The sequence below is a fragment of the Berghia stephanieae genome, chromosome 3, assembly GCF_034508935.2.
Source record: "Berghia stephanieae isolate SIO BIC M18660-M18661 chromosome 3, UCSD_Bste_1.3, whole genome shotgun sequence".
In the NCBI taxonomy this organism is placed as follows: Eukaryota; Metazoa; Mollusca; class Gastropoda; order Nudibranchia; family Aeolidiidae; genus Berghia; species Berghia stephanieae.
Window position 1 is genome coordinate 31,585,090 of NC_088362.1, and position 20,000 is coordinate 31,605,089.

Consider the following 20,000-nt stretch of genomic DNA (forward strand, 5'->3'; position numbering starts at 1 on the left):
ATTTTTGTGTTCGTGGATAGCTCACACGGTAGAGCCACGCTCTCACCTGCCAGGCGGAGTTGTCGTACCAATAAGGTCGCAGGTTCAAACCCCACCACCGCCGCGAAAAAAATTTTTTATTCTCTATTGTCTTCTGGCACTTTTCTACTCACTTCATATCTTGTTGTTACCAACATAAGTGCCTGCTCCACTCACTTTTCTGAATTAAAAATTCACCCCATACACCGGAGCATACTCAATGTCTCAATCGTTTCTATGTTATATGTTTGTGATGAGAATATTGGCTATTAAGCTTAACTGCTGGTCAAAATTACTTCGCGATGGTGGTGAACGAATCGGCGATCTCAAGAAGTGGGTGAGAGAGGGATCTAGAAATGACTTTGGGTTTGAAACGAATATTTTTGTGTTCGTGGATAGCTCACACGGTAGAGCCACGCTCTCACCTGCCAGGCGGAGTTGTCGTACCAATAAGGTCGCAGGTTCAAACCCCACCACCGCCGCGAAAAAATTTTTTATTCTCTATTGTCTTCTGGCACTTTTCTACTCACTTCATATCTTGTTGTTACCAACATAAGTGCCTGCTCCACTCACTTTTCTGAATTAAAAATTCACCCCATACACCGGAGCATACTCAATGTCTCAATCGTTTCTATGTTATATGTTTGTGTGAGAATATTGGCTATTAAGCTTAACTGCTGGTCAAAATTATTCGCGATGGTGGTGAACGAATCGGCGTCTCAAGAAGTGGGTGAGAGAGGGATCTAGAAATGACTTTGGTTTGAAACGAATATTTTTGTGTTCGTGGATAGCTCACACGGTAGAGCCACGCTCTCACCTGCCAGGCGGAGTTGTCGTACCAATAAGGTCGCAGGTTCAAACCCCACCACCGCCGCGAAAAAATTTTTTATTCTCTATTGTCTTCTGGCACTTTTCTATCACTTCATATCTTGTTGTTACCAACATAAGTGCCTGCTCCACTCACTTTTCTGAATTAAAAATTCACCCCATACACCGGAGCATACTCAATGTCTCAATCGTTTCTATGTTATATGTTTGTGTTGAGAATATTGGCTATTAGCTTAACTGCTGGTCAAAATTATTCGCGATGGTGGTGACGAACGAATCGGCGTCTCAAGAAGTGGGTGAGAGAGGGATCTAGTAATGACTTTGAGTTTGAAACGAATATTTTTGTGTTCGTGGATAGCTCACACGGTAGAGCCACGCTCTCACCTGCCAGGCGGAGTTGTCGTACCAATAAGGTCGCAGGTTCAAACCCCACCACCGCCGCGAAAAAATTTTTTATTCTCTATTGTCTTCTGGCACTTTTCTATTCACTTCATATCTTGTTGTTACAACATAAGTGCCTGCTCCACTCACTTTTCTGAATTAAAAATTCACCCCATACACCGAGCATACTCAATGTCTCAATCGTTTCTATGTTATATGTTTGTGTTGAGAATATTGGCTATTGAGCTTAACTGCTGGTCAAAAATTATTCGCGATGGTGGTGTACGAACGAATCGGCGGTCTCAAGAAGTGGGTGAGAGAGGGATCTAGTAATGACTTTGAGTTTGAAACGAATATTTTTGTGTTCGTGGATAGCTCACACGGTAGAGCCACGCTCTCACCTGCCAGGCGGAGTTGTCGTACCAATAAGGTCGCAGGTTCAAACCCCACCACCGCCGCGAAAAATTTTTATTCTCTATTGTCTTCTGGCACTTTTCTATTCACTTCATATCTTGTTGTTACCAACATAAGTGCTGCTCCACTCACTTTTCTGAATTAAAAATTCACCCCATACACCGGAGCATACTCAATGTCTCAATCGTTTCTATGTTATATGTTTGTGTTGAGAATATTGGCTATTGAGCTTAACTGCTGGTCAAAATTATTCGCGATGGTGGTGTACGAACGAATCGGCGGTCTCAAGAAGTGGGTGAGAGAGGGATCTAGTAATGACTTTGAGTTTGAAAGAATATTTTTGTGTTCGTGGATAGCTCACACGGTAGAGCCACGCTCTCACCTGCCAGGCGGAGTTGTCGTACCAATAAGGTCGCAGGTTCAAACCCACCACCGCCGCGAAAAATTTTTTATTCTCTATTGTCTTCTGGCACTTTTCTATTCACTTCATATCTTGTTGTTACCAACATAAGTGCCTGCTCCACTCACTTTCTGAATTAAAAATTCACCCCATACACCGGAGCATACTCAATGTCTCAATCGTTTCTATGTTATATGTTTGTGTTGAGAATATTGGCTATTGAGCTTAACTGCTGGTCAAAATTATTCGCGATGGTGGTGTACGAACGAATCGGCGGTCTCAAGAAGTGGGTGAGAGAGGGATCTAGTAATGACTTTGAGTTTGAAACGAATATTTTTGTGTTCGTGGATAGCTCACACGGTAGAGCCACGCTCTCACCTGCCAGGCGGAGTTGTCGTACCAATAAGGTCGCAGGTTCAAACCCCACCACCGCCGCGAAAAATTTTTTATTCTCTATTGTCTTCTGGCACTTTTCTATTCACTTCATATCTTGTTGTTACCAACATAAGTGCCTGCTCCACTCACTTTTCTGAATTAAAAATTCACCCCATACACCGGAGCATACTCAATGTCTCAATCGTTTCTATGTTATATGTTTGTGTTGAGAATATTGGCTATTGAGCTTAACTGCTGGTCAAAATTATTCGCGATGGTGGTGTACGAACGAATCGGCGGTCTCAAGAAGTGGGTGAGAGAGGGATCTAGTAATGACTTTGAGTTTGAAACGAATATTTTGTGTTCGTGGATAGCTCACACGGTAGAGCCACGCTCTCACCTGCCAGGCGGAGTTGTCGTACCAATAAGGTCGCAGGTTCAAACCCCACCACCGCCGCGAAAAATTTTTTATTCTCTATTGTCTTCTGGCACTTTTCTATTCACTTCATATCTTGTTGTTACCAACATAAGTGCCTGCTCCACTCACTTTTCTGAATTAAAAATTCACCCCATACACCGGAGCATACTCAATGTCTCAATCGTTTCTATGTTATATGTTTGTGTTGAGAATATTGGCTATTGAGCTTAACTGCTGGTCAAAATTATTCGCGATGGTGGTGTACGAACGAATCGGCGGTCTCAAGAAGTGGGTGAGAGAGGGATCTAGTAATGACTTTGAGTTTGAAACGAATATTTTTGTGTTCGTGGATAGCTCACACGGTAGAGCCACGCTCTCACCTGCCAGGCGGAGTTGTCGTACCAATAAGGTCGCAGGTTCAAACCCCACCACCGCCGCGAAAAATTTTTTATTCTCTATTGTCTTCTGGCACTTTTCTATTCACTTCATATCTAGTAGTAGTAGTAGTAGTAGTAGTAGTAGTAGTAGTAGTAGTAGTAGTAGTAGTAGTAGTAGTAGTAGAAGTAGTAGTAGTAGAAGTAGTAGTAGTAGAAGTAGTAGAAGTAGTAGTAGTAGAAGTAGTAGTAGTAGTAGTAGTAGAAGTAGTAGTAGTAGCAGCAGCAGTAGCTGTAGTGGCAGAAGTGAGAGCAGCAGTGGTGATGAATATGGGGGACGTTGACATCTAGTGGTGGTCAATCCTGGTGTTGAGTCCGCGTGGAGTCAGCGTTCCCAACAACTTGATCAGGTGAGTTTCCCTACGTCGACGGGCGGAAGTGTCCGAATGGCAAAAACTGAGCACACACACACGCACACACTGTACATCGCAGTGGTCTGGCAGATTGAAGTGTCTGGCCACTGCTGTTTCTGCACAGTTCGATATGTCACGCAAGTGCTGCACGAATCTGTCACCCAGCCTCTTTCCGGTCTCACCAACGTAAGCAATCCCACACAGGGAGCACGTAATCGCATAGACTAGATTACGGTCAGTGCAAGTAAACGGCCGCCTGATGTCCCAAATCTTGTCTGGAAAGCTGACTCTGTCATACTCCCACAGGTGCCCACAAGTCTTGCATCGGGGTCGCATACACGATCTGGCTTTAGGTCCATCCCTAGGTATGGGTTCCAGGCGGCTTCTGACAAGGAGATCCCTCAGGTTACGATCCCGTCGATATGCTACCAACGGGGGTTCTGAAAAAACTCTGTGGGTGTCTTCGCCGCCTGGAGGATCCCATAGTTCTGCAATAGGATGTTCCTCACTTGATCGGCATGGGGGTGATGCGTGAGGACTAAAATGGGACGCTGTGTCTCCTGCTTCCTGGCATTACGAGGCCTCATTGCTGCTTCTCTCGACACGAGGCTGGCTTTCCGGACAGCCTTAAGCAAAACCCTTTCGGGATATTCCCGTGCCCTAAAAAAATCGAGCATGCGATCACGTTGAAGCGCAAATTCATCATCTTCCAGACAGAGTCTCCGCCAGCGGAGTATCTGACTGAATGGGATGGAGTCTTTGCACTTCACCGGATGGGATGACCGATAGAGCAGGTAGCTGTGACTGTCCGTTTCCTTGTAGTGTACAGTGGTCCGTACTCCCGTGCTGGTCAATACAGCCTTGATGTCCAAAAAGTTCACCTCAGAGGTTGAAATCTCATAAGTGTACTCTATGGACGGGTGGAAGGAGTCCATCGCTAGGATGAACCCTTTCAACTGGCTGTGGGTCAATGACGTAATGCCGAAACAGTCGTCAATGTACCTTTTGAACAGCTCGGGGGCAGGTCCGCTATACTGATGGAAGAAGGTTTCCTCAAGGTAGCCCATGAAGAGGTTAGCATATGAGGGACCCATCTTGGTACCCATCGCAACACCTGAGATCTGATGGAAAAATACATCATTGAACTCAAAAGTGTTGAGTGTGAGCACAAGTTCGGTGAGCCTCACAATGCTGTTGCTGGAAATCCCTGGTAATGGATGACGGTCGACGAAATGCCTGATGGCACGCAGTCCGTCAGGATGCGGTATGGATGTGTACAGTGCCTTCACATCCATGGTGAAAATCAGCCGTGGACGTTCATCCTGGAATCGAATTTCGTCAATGACACCAAGAGCATGGTTAGTGTCCTTGATATACGATGGCAGGGTGGGAACTATACGTTGAAATACCGCATCAAGGAACTGCGATACCTTCTCAGTGGGGCACGAGATAGCCGACACAATCGGCCTTCCAGGTGGAGTGTCAGACAATTCCGGATCTTGTGTATCTTAGGGAGCATGTAAAAACATGGATTACCTAGGTCGCTGGGGTCGTGTTTAAGGACCTCTGCCCTTCTAGGTAATTCTCCCTGCGATACCAAAGACTGGATTGTCTGGTGGACTCTGGTGTTGTTAGCAAGTGTTGGGTCCGAAGTCACTTTCTCATAAAATATCTGGTCACTCAATTGCCTGTGGCCCTCAGCTCTATAGAGCTCAGCGTCCCAAACAACCACGGCCCCTCCTTTATCAGCCGCTTTGATCACTATATCACTACGTGATCTAAGTGATCGTATGGCAGCCCATTCAAGACGGGTGAGGTTAGACCTCTTGATAGGTGTGGGTCGTAGTGCCTCTATCTGTCTAAGACAAGTCTGGATAAACAGGTCGAGTGTAGGGGACTTGCCAGGACTAGGAGTCCAGTTTCTTTTACGTCGTGAGAAAGCGGCAAACGGATCCTCAGGGTCACGGTCATAGTCATGGTCACGTTCATCATCTTTGAAGTGATACTTCAAGCGTAAAATACGCATGAAGCGACGTACATCCGACTCAATGCGGGACTGGTCGGACGTTCTTCGCAGTGGGATGAACTTGAGACCTTTCCTTAAGACCGATTCCTCTGCACTGCTCAACTGGATGGTCGGGGGGACAGAAACCACCAGCCGGTGGTTGTTGTGGTTCCTACTGGGGGGGGGGGATAGCTCCAACATTATCCATCACGTGGGTGGGTTCGCTGGTGGGTGGGGTGAATTGATCGCTTCCAGACTGGTCCCCGGCTGTTGGAGGGACTCCCAAACCACCAATGGTGACAGGCTGGTTATGGGTGCCATTAAGAGCAGTGGGGCCAGAGGAAGGTTCAATGGGTGAATCCACCGATGGGAGTGTTGCCGAATGAGAAGGGAGGTTATCGTCAAGATGTGTAATTCTGTTTGGAAAGAGAGCATCTAATTTACTGGTTTTGACATAATTTAAGCATGCATGGTAGTGTTGATTACATAAATGTATGAATAACCTAATGGCTTTGTAAAGTGTATGGTTATGATAAGTACGATGCCTCAAGCATGTGGAGGATGTGTCGATTGTGTGTGTTAATTTGGATATCTGTTTGCGAAGGATGTCTGTGGTAAGTCTAAATTTCCAGCAACAGCATTGTGAGGCTCACCGAACTTGTGCTCACACTCAACACTTTTGAGTTCAATGATGTATTTTTCCATCAGATCTCAGGTGTTGCGATGGGTACCAAGATGGGTCCCTCATATGCTAACCTCTTCATGGGCTACCTTGAGGAAACCTTCTTCCATCAGTATAGCGGACCTGCCCCCGAGCTGTTCAAAAGGTACATTGACGACTGTTTCGGCATTACGTCATTGACCCACAGCCAGTTGAAAGGGTTCATCCTAGCGATGGACTCCTTCCACCCGTCCATAGAGTACACTTATGAGATTTCAACCTCTGAGGTGAACTTTTTGGACATCAAGGCTGTATTGACCAGCACGGGAGTACGGACCACTGTACACTACAAGGAAACGGACAGTCACAGCTACCTGCTCTATCGGTCATCCCATCCGGTGAAGTGCAAAGACTCCATCCCATTCAGTCAGATACTCCGCTGGCGGAGACTCTGTCTGGAAGATGATGAATTTGCGCTTCAACGTGATCGCATGCTCGATTTTTTTAGGGCACGGGAATATCCCGAAAGGGTTTTTTTTAAGGCTGTCCGGAAAGCCAGCCTCGTGTCGAGAGAAGCAGCAATGAGGCCTCGTAATGCCAGGAAGCAGGAGACACAGCGTCCCATTTTAGTCCTCACGCATCACCCCCATGCTGATCAAGTGAGGAACATCCTATTGCAGAACTATGGGATCCTCCAGGCGGGCGAAGACACCCACAGAGTTTTTTCAGAACCCCCGTTGGTAGCATATCGACGGGATCGTAACCTGAGGGATCTCCTTGTCAGAAGCCGCCTGGAACCCATACCTAGGGATGGACCTAAAGCCAGATCGTGTATGCGACCCCGATGCAAGACTTGTGGGCACCTGTGGGAGTATGACAGAGTCAGCTTTCCAGACAAGATTTGGGACATCAGGCGGCCGTTTACTTGCACTGACCGTAATCTAGTCTATGCGATTACGTGCTCCCTGTGTGGGATTGCTTACGTTGGTGAGACCGGAAAGAGGCTGGGTGACAGATTCGTGCAGCACTTGCGTGACATATCGAACTGTGCAGAAACAGCAGTGGCCAGACACTTCAATCTGCCAGACCACTGCGATGTACAGTGTGTGCGTGTGTGTGTGCTCAGTTTTTGCCATTCGGACACTTCCGCCCGTCGACGTAGGGAAACTCACCTGATCAAGTTGTTGGGAACGCTGACTCCACGCGGACTCAACACCAGGATTGACCACCACTAGATGTCAACGTCCCCCATATTCATCACCACTGCTGCTCTCACTTCTGCCACTACAGCTACTGCTGCTGCTACTACTACTACTTCTACTACTACTACTACTACTACTTCTACTACTACTACTTCTACTACTTCTACTACTACTACTTCTACTACTACTACTTCTACTACTACTACTACTACTACTACTACTACTACTACTACTACTACCACTACTACTACTACCACTACTACTACTGTTCATACTACTAAAAGTACAACTCTACCTACCTATCTATCTATCTATCTATCTATCTATCTATCTATCTATCTATCTATCTATCTATCTATCTATCTATCTAGCTAGCTAGCTACCTATCTATCTACTGATTATCCACCGATTCATAGTCATCTACCTTCCTAGCTATCTCTCATTGTGTCCAATCATCCACTTTTTTATCCATTTATATACATATAGACCCAGCTATCACTCGGCTGTTTACTCGCCCTCTCTCACCTCCCCTCTCCCCTTTCTCTCTCTCTCTCTCTCTCTCTCTCTCTCTCTCTTTCTTTCTTTCTTTCTTTCTTTGTCCCCCCTCTCTCTTTCTTTCTTTGTCCCCCCTCTCTCTCTCTTTCTCCCTCCCCCCCCCTCTCTCTCTAATTCCCCCTCTCTACCGGTCCGCCTCAAACCAACCCCCCTCCCACCCCCCCCCCTTTTTTTTTTTTTTTTTTTTCTCTCTCTCTGTCTCTCTCTCTCTCTCTCTCTCTCTCTCTCTCTCTCTCTCTCTCTCTCTCTCTCTCTCTCCCCTCTTTTCTGTCTATCTACCTATCTATCTGTCTATCCATCTATCTATTTATCGGTGTATTCCACTTTACTATCGCATCGTTCCTTCGCGAAGATTCGACCTTTGCTCATCCAACAAACAACCCCCCCCCCCCCCACCTCCGCCGTGACTCTTTCACCTCGCCCCCTCCACCGCCCCCTACTGTTCCACTACAGTGTTCTACTACTACTACTACTACTACTACTACTACTACTACTACTACTACTACTACTACTACTACTACTACTACTACCAATATGTCTTTTACCTTCCATTATAGTCTGGAAAGTTCGGTTCCCTGACGCTGACCTTTGCTTATCAATTAGATCACCCCCCTGGGGCACCCTATCCTCTACCCACGCCACGCTAACATTTCATTCATACTGCAACCACCATTGAGTACAGACGATACAAGTTATTTTTCATTATATTTTATTTGTTTTCCACGTTTATTTGTGTATTGTTGTGCTGACGAAGGGTTTGTACCCGAAACGTCCATTGTCTGTTTTGTTCCCATACGAAGCCTTTCCATTTTCACTCTTTCGTTAGTAAAATAGAATACTAGATCTTTCTAAAAAGTGTGCAATTAATTAAGTGAAAAGAGGGTGCCAAATATATATATATATATATATATATATATATATATATATATATATATATATATATATATATATATGTGGGGGGGGGGGGGGGTGGGTGTGTGTGCGTGTGTGTGTGTGTGTGAAATAGGAATTTAAGAGTCTATTGTTAAAAGTACTTAAGGCATAGGAAATAAGTTTAAAGAAAATCTCAGACCTTTCCGGTAATCAGAAGGTCTGAGGTTCGATCCCCAGTCAAGGTCCACGGATTTTTTGGGATGTTTTTTTTTCTTGCTTTGTCTGGCACCTTTCATACAAACTTGTTCCGTTATCTATCTTACACCGGTGTCATCTCACACTTTTCCATATCCTATATTATTTGCTGCTATGTTGTCTAGCGGTGTGACACTCGCTTTCGGGTCGGAAGGTCCTGGGTTCGAGCCTCGATCGGCGTATAGTTGAGTCCTTGGAAAAGGCTCTTTACTCACATTCCCTCACCTAACTCAGGTGTAAAATGAGGACCTGACCGTTAAAAGCGTTGTCTCTGTCGGAAAAAATTGTAACATCGCCTAACAGGCGTCATGTCTCGTTCGACATGTTACATGTTGCTGTTGGTCAGGGACCCTTTATAAAGCGCTTTGAGTACGTTTAGTGGATATTGCGCTATATAAAAGCTTAAGTTTTTTATATAGATGGAACGAAGTTGACGTCATTCAGGTCTTTGTTATTGCTTTTTGCCATCCTCGTTTATGAGTAATTCTCACTAAACTGTATTAACCGGACTATAAAAGTTCATGGCTACACACGTGTGTTGGTCCGTTATACTTCCGGATGGCAATGTTGTGAGCTTTTCAGCCAAACGCATAATATATATATATATATATATATATATATTATATATATATATATATATATATATATTCTCTCATCGTTATGAATGGAAAAACAACTTACCATCCAGAAAAGTGTTTCGTTGGCGAAGGTGGTGTACTGTTCTATGGTAGACAAAACGCTGAAGATTAGGCATATAAGAACCATCATGAACCTGGAAAAGAATGAAAATAAGTTTGAGCTTTTATATAGCGCAATATCCACTAAACGTGCTCAAAGCGCTTTACAAAAGGGCCCCTGACCAACATAATGAAACAATTTGTTTGAATTCATTTTAACAGATGAATAAACAAAAACATTGATGGGCAGAAAATAGTATCTATGCTACTTTGTAAGGAATTACGAATTAAAATAGAACACATTATCTTATTTGTTCTGTTTTGTTTGTTTTTAAATGTTTTACGGCGCTTGCAACACATTTAGGCTATATCAGCGCCAGTAAAAAGGAAGAAAATGGGATCGTAAAAAGTTCTAGAATTACAATTTTAAAGCACCCAATGTAGATTCCAAGAGCATACCACCAATGTACTTAGTTTGAGATCACCTATAAGTATCATCCGGACACAAGCACAATAGCCAACAAAGAGGAATACACTCAGATGCTTACATTATTCATTAAAGATAACAAATAATATAATAATACATAACAGAGAGATGATTTACAAGGAAAAAATATCTCAAGAAACAACAACTATGCATTTGACTGTTTCCCTCCCAGCCAGAACTCTGACCAGGGCCAGGACAAAACCAAGTTATCTCATTCCAAGACAAAGGCAGTAAGCATGTTGGAAAACAGACAGGGGGATAGAAGACACAGTATGGACCGCCCTGCCCGCTATGGGAGGTCAGGATTCCCTCCCAGTTATTTGTTCTATTTTAATTCGTGCTTCCTTGTGCGGCGATTTGGTTTTGTGGTATGACACTCGCTTTCGGATCGGAAGGTCCTGGGTTCGAGCCTCGCTCGGCGCATAGTTGATTCCTTAGAGAATGCTCTGTACTCACATGCTCTCACCGTACTCAGGTGTAAAATGAGTATCTGATCGTTAACAGCGTTGTCTCTGTCCGAAAAAATTGTAATATCGCCTAACCCTAATGGCGGATGAAAATCAAAGCAATGGTCGGATTTAGGAAAGTACACTCACCCATACAGGTTGGCAAACGCCGCTCAATTACCCACAAATTGAATAAATAAAGGCATGACAAAAGATCCAACCCACCCATAAAAAGCAAAAGCAACTATTCCATTATTCCATTCCCCATTCCCAACATCCAACATCGTCACCTTTCCGTTTCAGTTCAACTACCTATCCCCCCGGCCAGGGCAGCCCAAAAATGCTGGGTTGCACGGAAGGAGCTGACAAATAGATTGGACTAAAAAGACCTTTTTTTTTTTTTCGATTGAGAGCGCGGACTGCAGAAATAAAAAGTCCGCAGTGGGAGAATACTTTCGCATTTTTCCTTTTTTTTTTTCGCTTCAGAGCGCGGACTGCAGAAATAAAAAGTCCGCAGTGGGAGAATACTTTCGCATTTTTTCTTCTTTTTTTTTCGATTGAGAGCGCGGACTGCAGAAATAAAAAGTCCGCAGTGGGAGAATACTTTCGCGTTTTTCCTTTTTTTTTTCGCTTCAGAGCGCGGACTGCAGAAATAAAAAGTCCGCAGTGGGAGAATACTTTCGCATTTTTTCTTCTTTTTTTTTTCGATTCAGAGCGCGGACTGCAGAAATAAAAAGTCCGCAGTGGGAGAATACTTTCGCGTTTTTCCTTTTTTTTTTTTTTTGTTCGCTTCAGAGCGCGGACTGCAGAAATAAAAAGTCCGCAGTGGGAGAATACTTTCGCATATTTTCTAATTCTTTTCCAATTCGAGCTGAAGCTTTGCAAACCCAATAAACAGCACTACTGCTTTGCGCTCAGACAAACCAAAGAATAGATACACATGCGAGTAAACAAATAAATCAATCAATAATTGAATGAATGAATGAATGAATGAATGAATGAATGAATGAATGAATGAATGAATTTGAATTGCTATACCTAATCTCACGACCACCAGCTCATTCTGATAAATCTGAATCTTTTCATTCAAATATTTGTTTATTTAGTTATTTATTTATTTATTTATTTATTTATTTATTTATTTATTTATTTTCAAATTTATTACCAAATAACCAAGGGATTACCTCCTAAAGTAAATGCTAACAACTTGCGTTTCCAAAGTGATCGGGTAACAAAATAAACCGGTAAGCCGATTGGCCCAGGCTCTCGGTAATTGACCAATCAGAACGCTGAGATAACAGGTATATAAGACGAACGGGCCCTCTATTACGAATCAGTCACTTTCGAGTAACGAAAATCTAAAATGGCACGTACCAAACAAACCGCACGTAAATCCACCGGAGGAAAGGCTCCTCGTAAGCAGCTGGCCACCAAGGCTGCCAGGAAGTCTGCCCCAGCCACCGGCGGTGTCAAGAAACCCCACAGATACAGGCCTGGAACTGTTGCCTTGAGAGAGATCAGACGTTACCAGAAGAGCACTGAGCTCCTCATCCGCAAACTCCCCTTCCAGCGTTTGGTGAGAGAAATTGCCCAGGACTTCAAGACTGACCTGCGCTTCCAGAGCTCTGCCGTTATGGCCCTGCAGGAAGCCAGTGAAGCTTACTTGGTTGGTCTGTTTGAGGATACCAATCTGTGTGCCATCCACGCCAAGCGAGTCACCATCATGCCCAAGGACATCCAGCTCGCTCGCAGAATCCGTGGAGAGAGGGCTTAAATCTCTTTTCCCCTTCCTCCTTCCCCAAACCGGTCCTTTTCAGGACCACTACACATTATCTCGATTGACTGACTCTCTGTTTACGCACTCCCTCATCCCCTACCCTCTTAAGATGTACTTTAATTTTTAAATGTGATAATCACGAGTTACGACTGGAAACTTTTCCACATGGTCACGCAACTTGAGAATTCCTTTTAGCATTTGTATAGTGCTCAAAGCGCTTACAAGAGGACCCTTTGCTTGTGAAGCTAGTGCTCTACCGACTGATCCCCGATATATGCACACGTTTTGTTTATAATCTATCAAATGGGATGACCAAGGCTTACTAGAGTTGTTTTTTTAAAATGAATTCTGGGCCTATACTCTAAATCGAGCAACTTAATTTGTTCAGCTCATCAGCATTACCTTGAAACACTCATTGACATGCCGGTAATTTAATATGAGATAAACTGTGTTTCCATTGCCATCGATTTACACACTGGTTGTAAAAATATTGGATGGGAAAGTAGAAGACGTGTACAGTTATAGAGACATAGGATATAGCAAAAAGGCAAACAATTATATATTGTAAAAAATTCCGTCACCCAGAAATAGCATGCAGTAATGCGATGCTTGCAGAAATCCGGCGAGCAGGGAAGCGATGACTTTTTAACTTAATGAACGTGATGAGGAGAGTCAGAGAGGTGGGAGAAACATGAGCAGAAGAAGAAAGAAATAAAGAAGACATCAGAATGGTTCATACAAGGGTGAGTGGGAAACAAAGAAGAAAGAGAGAGAGAGAGAGAGAGAGAGAGAGAGAGAGAGAGAGAGAGAGAAAGACAGAGAGAAAGAGAGAGAGTGAGAGAGAGAGAGAGGGAGAGAGAGAGAGAGGGAGAGAGAGAGAGAGAGAAGGAGAGACAGAGAGAGAGCTCACCATCGTGGTAAATTGAGCTTTATATAACGCAATATCCACTAAATGTGCTCAATGCGCTTTACAAGGGGTCCCTGGTCAACAGCAACATTTAACATGTAGGACGGGACATGACGCCTGTTAGGCGATATTACAATTTTTCGGACAAAGACAACGCTATTAACGGCCAGGTACTCATTTTACACCTGAGTACGGTGAGAGAATGTGAGTAAAGAGCCTTTCCCAAGGATTCAACTATGCGCCGAGAGCGAGGCTCGAACCCAGGATCTTCTGATCTGAAATCGAGTGTCATACCACTAGACCACATAGCCCCTGCCTTTGCGTGGCAACAAGTTTCTGGAAAAATCTTGAGAGAATCTGGGATTTAACTTTTCATTTTATTTTTATTCTTTTATCTCAGTATCTTTTAAAACAAGAATAGTTTGTTTGTTTGTTTGTTTTTTAAATCGAAAACAAACAACAACAAAAACAAAACAAAAAAACAAACAAACAAATGTAAAACAAAACAAACAAACAAAACAAAACAAACAAATAAAAGCAAAAACAAAACAAAACAAAACAAAAAACGATTAGTAATTAGGAATTCGACGATTAGATCAGGTCCAGTGTTTCACGAGTCAACGTGTCATCTGATTGGAGAATTCGACAAATCATAGCACCCTTCCAACCAATAAAAAGAACGCCGTTCTATAGACCAATCAGGTGTCTCAGTGTCAACCATGATAGCTCTTAACCCTTTATAACCCGTGCGCGCTTGTCTTTCGAGCATTCTACCTAACTAAATATCAAAAAAAATGTCTGGACGTGGCAAAGGAGGAAAAGGATTGGGAAAGGGTGGCGCCAAGCGTCATCGTAAAGTCCTTCGTGACAACATCCAGGGTATCACCAAGCCCGCCATCCGTCGTCTCGCTCGTAGAGGTGGTGTGAAACGTATCTCCGGACTCATCTACGAAGAGACCAGAGGCGTACTCAAAGTTTTCCTTGAGAACGTGATCAGAGATGCTGTCACCTACACTGAGCATGCCAAGAGGAAGACCGTCACTGCTATGGACGTTGTCTACGCCTTGAAACGCCAGGGACGTACTCTGTACGGATTCGGTGGATAGATCTCTCCTCATCTAGCCCTGCACCCCATCCACCCAAACGGCCCTTTTCAGGGCCCACCCTCACAATTTCCCGGTTGACTACCGACTGATTACAAACGCATCACAATCTTATCTTTCTTCAATATGACACGTGTTTTGAAGCAATTCTGTACTGAATGGATATTTTGATTTACGTAACAAATACTTTAATCTGAGCAGTAGGGTAAAATCGGGTGATTTCGCCGTTTTTTCACTCCTGGTCTGCCGTGAGAGGCTAATTTGCCAATTGGGCAACACAACCACTGACAATAAGTTTACCTGGTCAATTTAATTATATTTTCATGAAGTGTTTACGTAGGGCTATGTTGTATTTTATTCACAAGAGTCCTTTTAAAACTGCCACTGTTGTCGGGTAACTTCGCCGCGAGATGTTGTACTTAGTTTTTCTCGCTACAAGGCAATATAAGGAACAATTTCCCATTTCCATTTAACACATATTTATCGGCACTTGTATCGAGTGCGATGATGTATGTATAGGGCCTTCGCGGGGACACATTACAATGCCGGTCACAAGATCATGCATAATAGCCTGCTGCCCATCCATACCCGAGACGACTGGTTTCTGGTTTTTATACCCACTTAACATATTTATTATTTACTTTTCTTTAACTTAGATTTCAGTGCTAACGCACAGCTTCTATTACACACAAAAAAATCGTCTTTGGAATAATTATTGTATGATTGTGATGATAGTGATGTGCGGCGAATTTACCCGAAACTATAGACTTTTGAAAAAAATGTATTAACATCTTTAGAAATATTTTTCTGATGATAATATACACTGATAATGAAAATAAAATGGACGTGGATGGCCACAAAGTGAAAACCACATTGATTTTGTGACCAGAGCCTTCACATTCGAATTGCACAATGTTAGTGAAGGGTTGCCGTTGCAGTCAAAGATCAAAGAGGCAAGGGTGTTACAGCATGTCTCGCCATACTTTTCATGCATTGCTATTGCCTTGGGACCCCTTGTAAAGCGCTTTGAGCACGCTTAGCGGGTATTGCGCTATATAAAAGCTTGCTGTAACGTGACACGAAAACTAACTCGTCGTCTCTACCTATTCATTCCAAAACGAAGCCACGCATAAGTCTGTACACAAAGAATTTCGTAAAGTAGGAAATGAAAAAGTAATACAGGGGGGGTGATGCGTTGAAAACCGGGTAGTCAAACGGGAATAAGTGTGGGGCCCTGAAAAGGGCCGGTGTGAAGGGGAGGGGCATCGAGCAATTTACTTGCTGGTGGTGTATTTGGTGACAGCCTTGGTGCCTTCACTGACAGCGTGCTTGGCAAGTTCACCGGGGAGCAAGAGACGGACAGCGGTCTGGATCTCTCGGGAGGTGATGGTGCTCCTCTTGTTGTAGTGAGCCAGGCGGCTGGCTTCGGCGGAGATGCGCTCGAAGATGTCATTCACAAAAGAGTTCATGATTGACATGGCCTTAGAAGAGATACCAGTGTCGGGGTGGACCTGTTTCAACACCTTGTAGATGTAGATGCTGTAACTTTCCTTCCTCCTGCGCTTCCTCTTCTTGTCGCCGGTGCGAACGGCCTTTGCCTTGCCGGCTTTTTTGGCGCCTTTGGCAGAAACTCCTCCTTTGGGTGGCATTTTTTTCGATTTGATTTTCTAGTGAAACTAGTAGAAGAATGAACGGCGCGAAAACCATTTATATGAAAAATACCGGATGAAAAGCGAAGGGACGAGCCAATCGGAGAGAAGTATGCATTTTCTCAACGGTTGATTGGTCGAGCGGTTGGCAAATTCATCTCTGCCCGATTTCGTATAAATAGTCATTCGGCGCGTTTCACGAGTCACTGTATTTTTTTAAAGTACACCCAACCACTTACAATAAACAATCATGTCTGGCCGTGACAAAGGTGGAAAAGTTAAGGGCAAGTCCAAGTCCCGCTCTTCTCGCGCTGGACTCCAGTTCCCAGTTGGCAGAATCCACAGACTCTTGAGGAAAGGCAACTACGCCGAGCGCGTTGGTGCTGGTGCCCCAGTCTACTTGGCAGCTGTTCTTGAGTACCTCGCTGCTGAAGTTCTCGAGTTGGCAGGCAATGCTGCCCGTGACAACAGGAAGACCAGGATCATCCCCCGTCATCTCCAGCTCGCCATCCGCAATGACGAGGAGTTGAACAAGCTTCTGTCCGGAGTCACCATTGCTCAGGGTGGTGTTCTGCCAAACATCCAAGCCATCCTCTTGCCCAAGAAGACCGGCAAAGCACCAGGAAAGAACTAAGCTCACCTCCAGCAGCCAGTCTTTCTGCTCCCAACACAACTGTCCTTTTCAGGACAACCACCACTCTTCCCCATTGGCTCCCAACGTAACATCGCATTTGCTCTTTCTGGCACTCTCGAGTGCTTTTAGTTTTATGATTGTATGTGGCATGCTTTTCCTTCCAGATACCTACCAGGTTTTTTAGAATGGCTATTAACACTGCTCCGTATATTCCAATTCTAACTGTAAGTACCGGTTAGACCGTTTGAAGTTAGGGAGATAGGACGGCTTATGAGTACGTTGACATACATTACGGTTGACTGAAGTGTCTTAATTTCTAGACGAAATAATACCTCAATTGAAGTCTCGGTTATACTATGCTACCCTTTATCTTTCCGCATTGGCACTGTCCTTGTCAACACAGGTGTGGTGTTCTGAACTTCTGAATCGCCTGCGAGTGACCAAATTTTTTTGTTGGCTTTTTTTTCCCTTCTTTTTGTAGCCTAGAATATCGGTTTAAGGCGACGGTTGTGTTGAATCATGTCGGGTACTCTCACCTTATGCTGAGCATCTATCACAGAGATGGGCCGCCCACAACTAAATTGGCATTGAAGGCTAGTTTCTGTTGGAATGGGACACCAACTTGTCTGCAGGGGAGTGTCATACCACTTAGACCACGAGTACAGATTTTGTGTGCGTACAGTCGCGTCTCTCCAATCCGAACACCTCCGTTCCGAGCATTTTGTCCGGATTACAGAGACATCCGGATTGTGGAATCAGTCCCTAAAGAGTACAAATAGAGAGAAAAAAAAATCCGTGCCTGCCAACTGGTCCGGATAATGGAGACATCCGGATTGTGGAGTTCCGGATTAGAGAGACGCGACTGTGGGTGTGTATATGAATATTCCATCTTAACATCGGATGCATGCCTACACTCAATTTCAAATTTCAGGAACATGTTATGGATACATTGGGCAATAGTAAGGTCTTAGCAGACGACAAAACGTCTGACGCAAAGAGAGTATTATGGTTTATGGTTGCAATGGCACTAGAGGTAACACAATGATGATGATGAGGTGGTGGTGATGGTGGTGGTGGTGGTGGTGGTTGGTGGTGGTGGTGGTGGTGGTGGTGGTGGTGGTGGTGGTGGTGGTGGTGGTGGTGGTGGTGGTGGCTGTAGTAGTGATGGTCGTGGTAGCAGTTGTGGTAAGGATGGTGATGTAATGGTAGTGGTTGTAGTCCTAGGGATTATGAGGTGGCGGCAGTGGTTGTAGTAATGGTGGTAGGATGATGATGATGATGATGACGATGATGATGATGATGATGATGATGATGATGATGATGATGATGATGATGATGATGATGATGTGGTGGTGGTGGTGGTGGTGGTTGTGTCTTGGTTGTAGTAACGGTGGTAGGGATGATGCTCTGACGGCAGTTGTAGTAGTAGGCTAGTCGTCGTAGGTATGCCTGGCCTTATCTTGTGGTTTCTTAAATGGAGAACATCAAGCTATCCAAAAAGGGGAGGCCTTCCAAAAGCTCCTCGTGCTAAGGGAAACAACCCAGATATTCCCTCAACTAACCCTAAGAGAAAAAAACAAAACAAAACAAAAAAAAATAGTACCTTCAACTAACCCTAATAGCAAATACAAACACCCCAGCACCTTTACTAAGACTTATGACTAACCCTAAGAGAAAAAAACAAAACAAAAAAAAATAGTACCTTCAACTAACCCTAATAGCAAATACAAACACCCCAGCACCTTTACTAAGACTTATGACTAACCCTAAGAGAAAAAAAAAACAAAAAAAAAAAACACCTAGTACCTTCAACTAACCCTAATAGCAAATACAAACACCCCAGCACCTTTACTAAGACTCATGACTAACCCTAATGGCGGATGAAAATCAAAGCAATGGTCGGATTTAGGAAAGTACACTCACCCATACAGGTTGGCAAACTCCGCTCAATTACCCACACATTGAATAAATAAAGGCATGACAAAAGATCCAACCCACCCATAAAAAGCAAAAGCAACTATTCCATTATTCCATTCCCCATTCCCAACATCCAACATCGTCACCCTTCCGTTTCAGTTCAACTACCTATCCCCCGGCCAGGGCAGCCAAAAATGCTGGTTGCACGGAAGGAGCTGACAAATAGATTGGACTAAAAAGACCTTTTTTTTTTTTTTTCGATTGAGAGCGCGGACTGCAGAAATAAAAAGTCCGCAGTGGGAGAATACTTTCGCATTTTTCCTTTTTTTTTTTGTCGATTCAGAGATTCAGAGCGCGGACTGCAGAAATAAAAAGTCCGCAGTGGGAGAATACTTTCGCATTTTTCCTTTTTTTTTTTCGCTTCAGAGCGCGGACTGCAGAAATAAAAAGTCCGCAGTGGGAGAATACTTTCGCATTTTTTCTTCTTTTTTTTTTCGATTGAGAGCGCGGACTGCAGAAATAAAAAGTCCGCAGTGGGAGAATACTTTCGCGTTTTTCCTTTTTTTTTCGCTTCAGAGCGCGGACTGCAGAAATAAAAGTCCGCAGTGGGAGAATACTTTCGCATTTTTCTTCTTTTTTTTTCGTTTCAGAGCGCGGACTGCAGAAATAAAAAGTCCGCAGTGGGAGAATACTTTCGCGTTTTTCCTTTTTTTTTTTTGTTCGCTTCAGAGCGCGGACTGCAGAAATAAAAAGTCCGCAGTGGGAGAATACTTTCGCATATTTTCTAATTCTTTTCCAATTCGAGCTGAAGCTTTGCAAACCCAATAAACAGCACTACTGCTTTGCGCTCAGACAAACCAAAGAATAGATACACATGCGAGTAAACAAATAAATCAATCAATAATTGAATGAATGAATGAATGAATGAATGAATGAATGAATTTGAATTGCTATACCTAATCTCACGACCACCAGCTCATTCTGATAAATCTGAATCTTTTCATTCAAATATTTGTTTATTTATTTATTTATTTATTTATTTATTTATTTATTTATTTATTTATTTTCAAATTTATTACCAAATAACAAGGGATTACCTCCTAAAGTAAATGCTAACAACTTGCGTTTCCAAAGTGATCGGGTAACAAAATAAACCGGTAAGCCGATTGGCCCGGGCTCTCGGTAATTGACCAATCAGAACGCTGAGATAACAGGTATATAAGACGAACGG

At 43.8% G+C, this 20,000-nt stretch overlaps 5 protein-coding genes and 1 pseudogene across 7 annotated transcripts in view; 4 read left to right on the forward strand and 2 right to left on the reverse strand.

Moving 5' to 3' along the window:
* Positions 1–20,000, reverse strand: part of LOC144967535 (potassium voltage-gated channel subfamily KQT member 1-like) — a 192,025-nt gene that overhangs the window by 35,831 nt on the left and 136,194 nt on the right. For all 3 annotated transcript variants that reach the window (XM_078904922.1, XM_078904920.1, XM_078904921.1), the window contains one exon: positions 9,854–9,944. In XM_078904922.1, the coding sequence (XP_078761048.1) occupies positions 9,854–9,944 (91 nt within the window). The remainder of the gene's footprint in view (positions 1–9,853; positions 9,945–20,000) is intronic.
* On the forward strand, positions 11,980–12,670 carry LOC144969516 (histone H3). Its single transcript, XM_078908646.1, has one exon. The coding sequence runs from the start codon at positions 12,146–12,148 to the stop codon at positions 12,554–12,556; it is 411 nt and encodes a 136-aa protein (XP_078764772.1). The 5' UTR covers positions 11,980–12,145; the 3' UTR covers positions 12,557–12,670.
* Positions 14,261–14,609, forward strand: LOC144969519 (histone H4). The gene has a single exon (XM_078908650.1). The coding sequence runs from the start codon at positions 14,261–14,263 to the stop codon at positions 14,570–14,572; it is 312 nt and encodes a 103-aa protein (XP_078764776.1). The 3' UTR covers positions 14,573–14,609.
* Positions 15,800–16,219, reverse strand: LOC144969517 (histone H2B, gonadal). The gene has a single exon (XM_078908647.1). It carries the CDS (start codon positions 16,216–16,218, stop codon positions 15,844–15,846), a length of 375 nt encoding a protein of 124 aa, XP_078764773.1. The 5' UTR covers position 16,219; the 3' UTR covers positions 15,800–15,843.
* LOC144969518 (histone H2A-like) lies at positions 16,469–16,852 on the forward strand. The gene has a single exon (XM_078908649.1). The coding sequence runs from the start codon at positions 16,469–16,471 to the stop codon at positions 16,850–16,852; it is 384 nt and encodes a 127-aa protein (XP_078764775.1).
* LOC144966890 (histone H3-like) overlaps positions 17,038–20,000 on the forward strand; it is a 3,526-nt pseudogene continuing 563 nt past the window's right edge.

Coding starts and splice junctions, on each gene's coding strand:
- LOC144969516 (XM_078908646.1), top strand. CDS start 12,146: ATGGCACGTACCAAACAAACCGCACGTAAATCCACCGGAGGAAAGGCT.
- LOC144969519 (XM_078908650.1), top strand. CDS start 14,261: ATGTCTGGACGTGGCAAAGGAGGAAAAGGATTGGGAAAGGGTGGCGCC.
- LOC144969517 (XM_078908647.1), bottom strand. CDS start 16,218: ATGCCACCCAAAGGAGGAGTTTCTGCCAAAGGCGCCAAAAAAGCCGGC.
- LOC144969518 (XM_078908649.1), top strand. CDS start 16,469: ATGTCTGGCCGTGACAAAGGTGGAAAAGTTAAGGGCAAGTCCAAGTCC.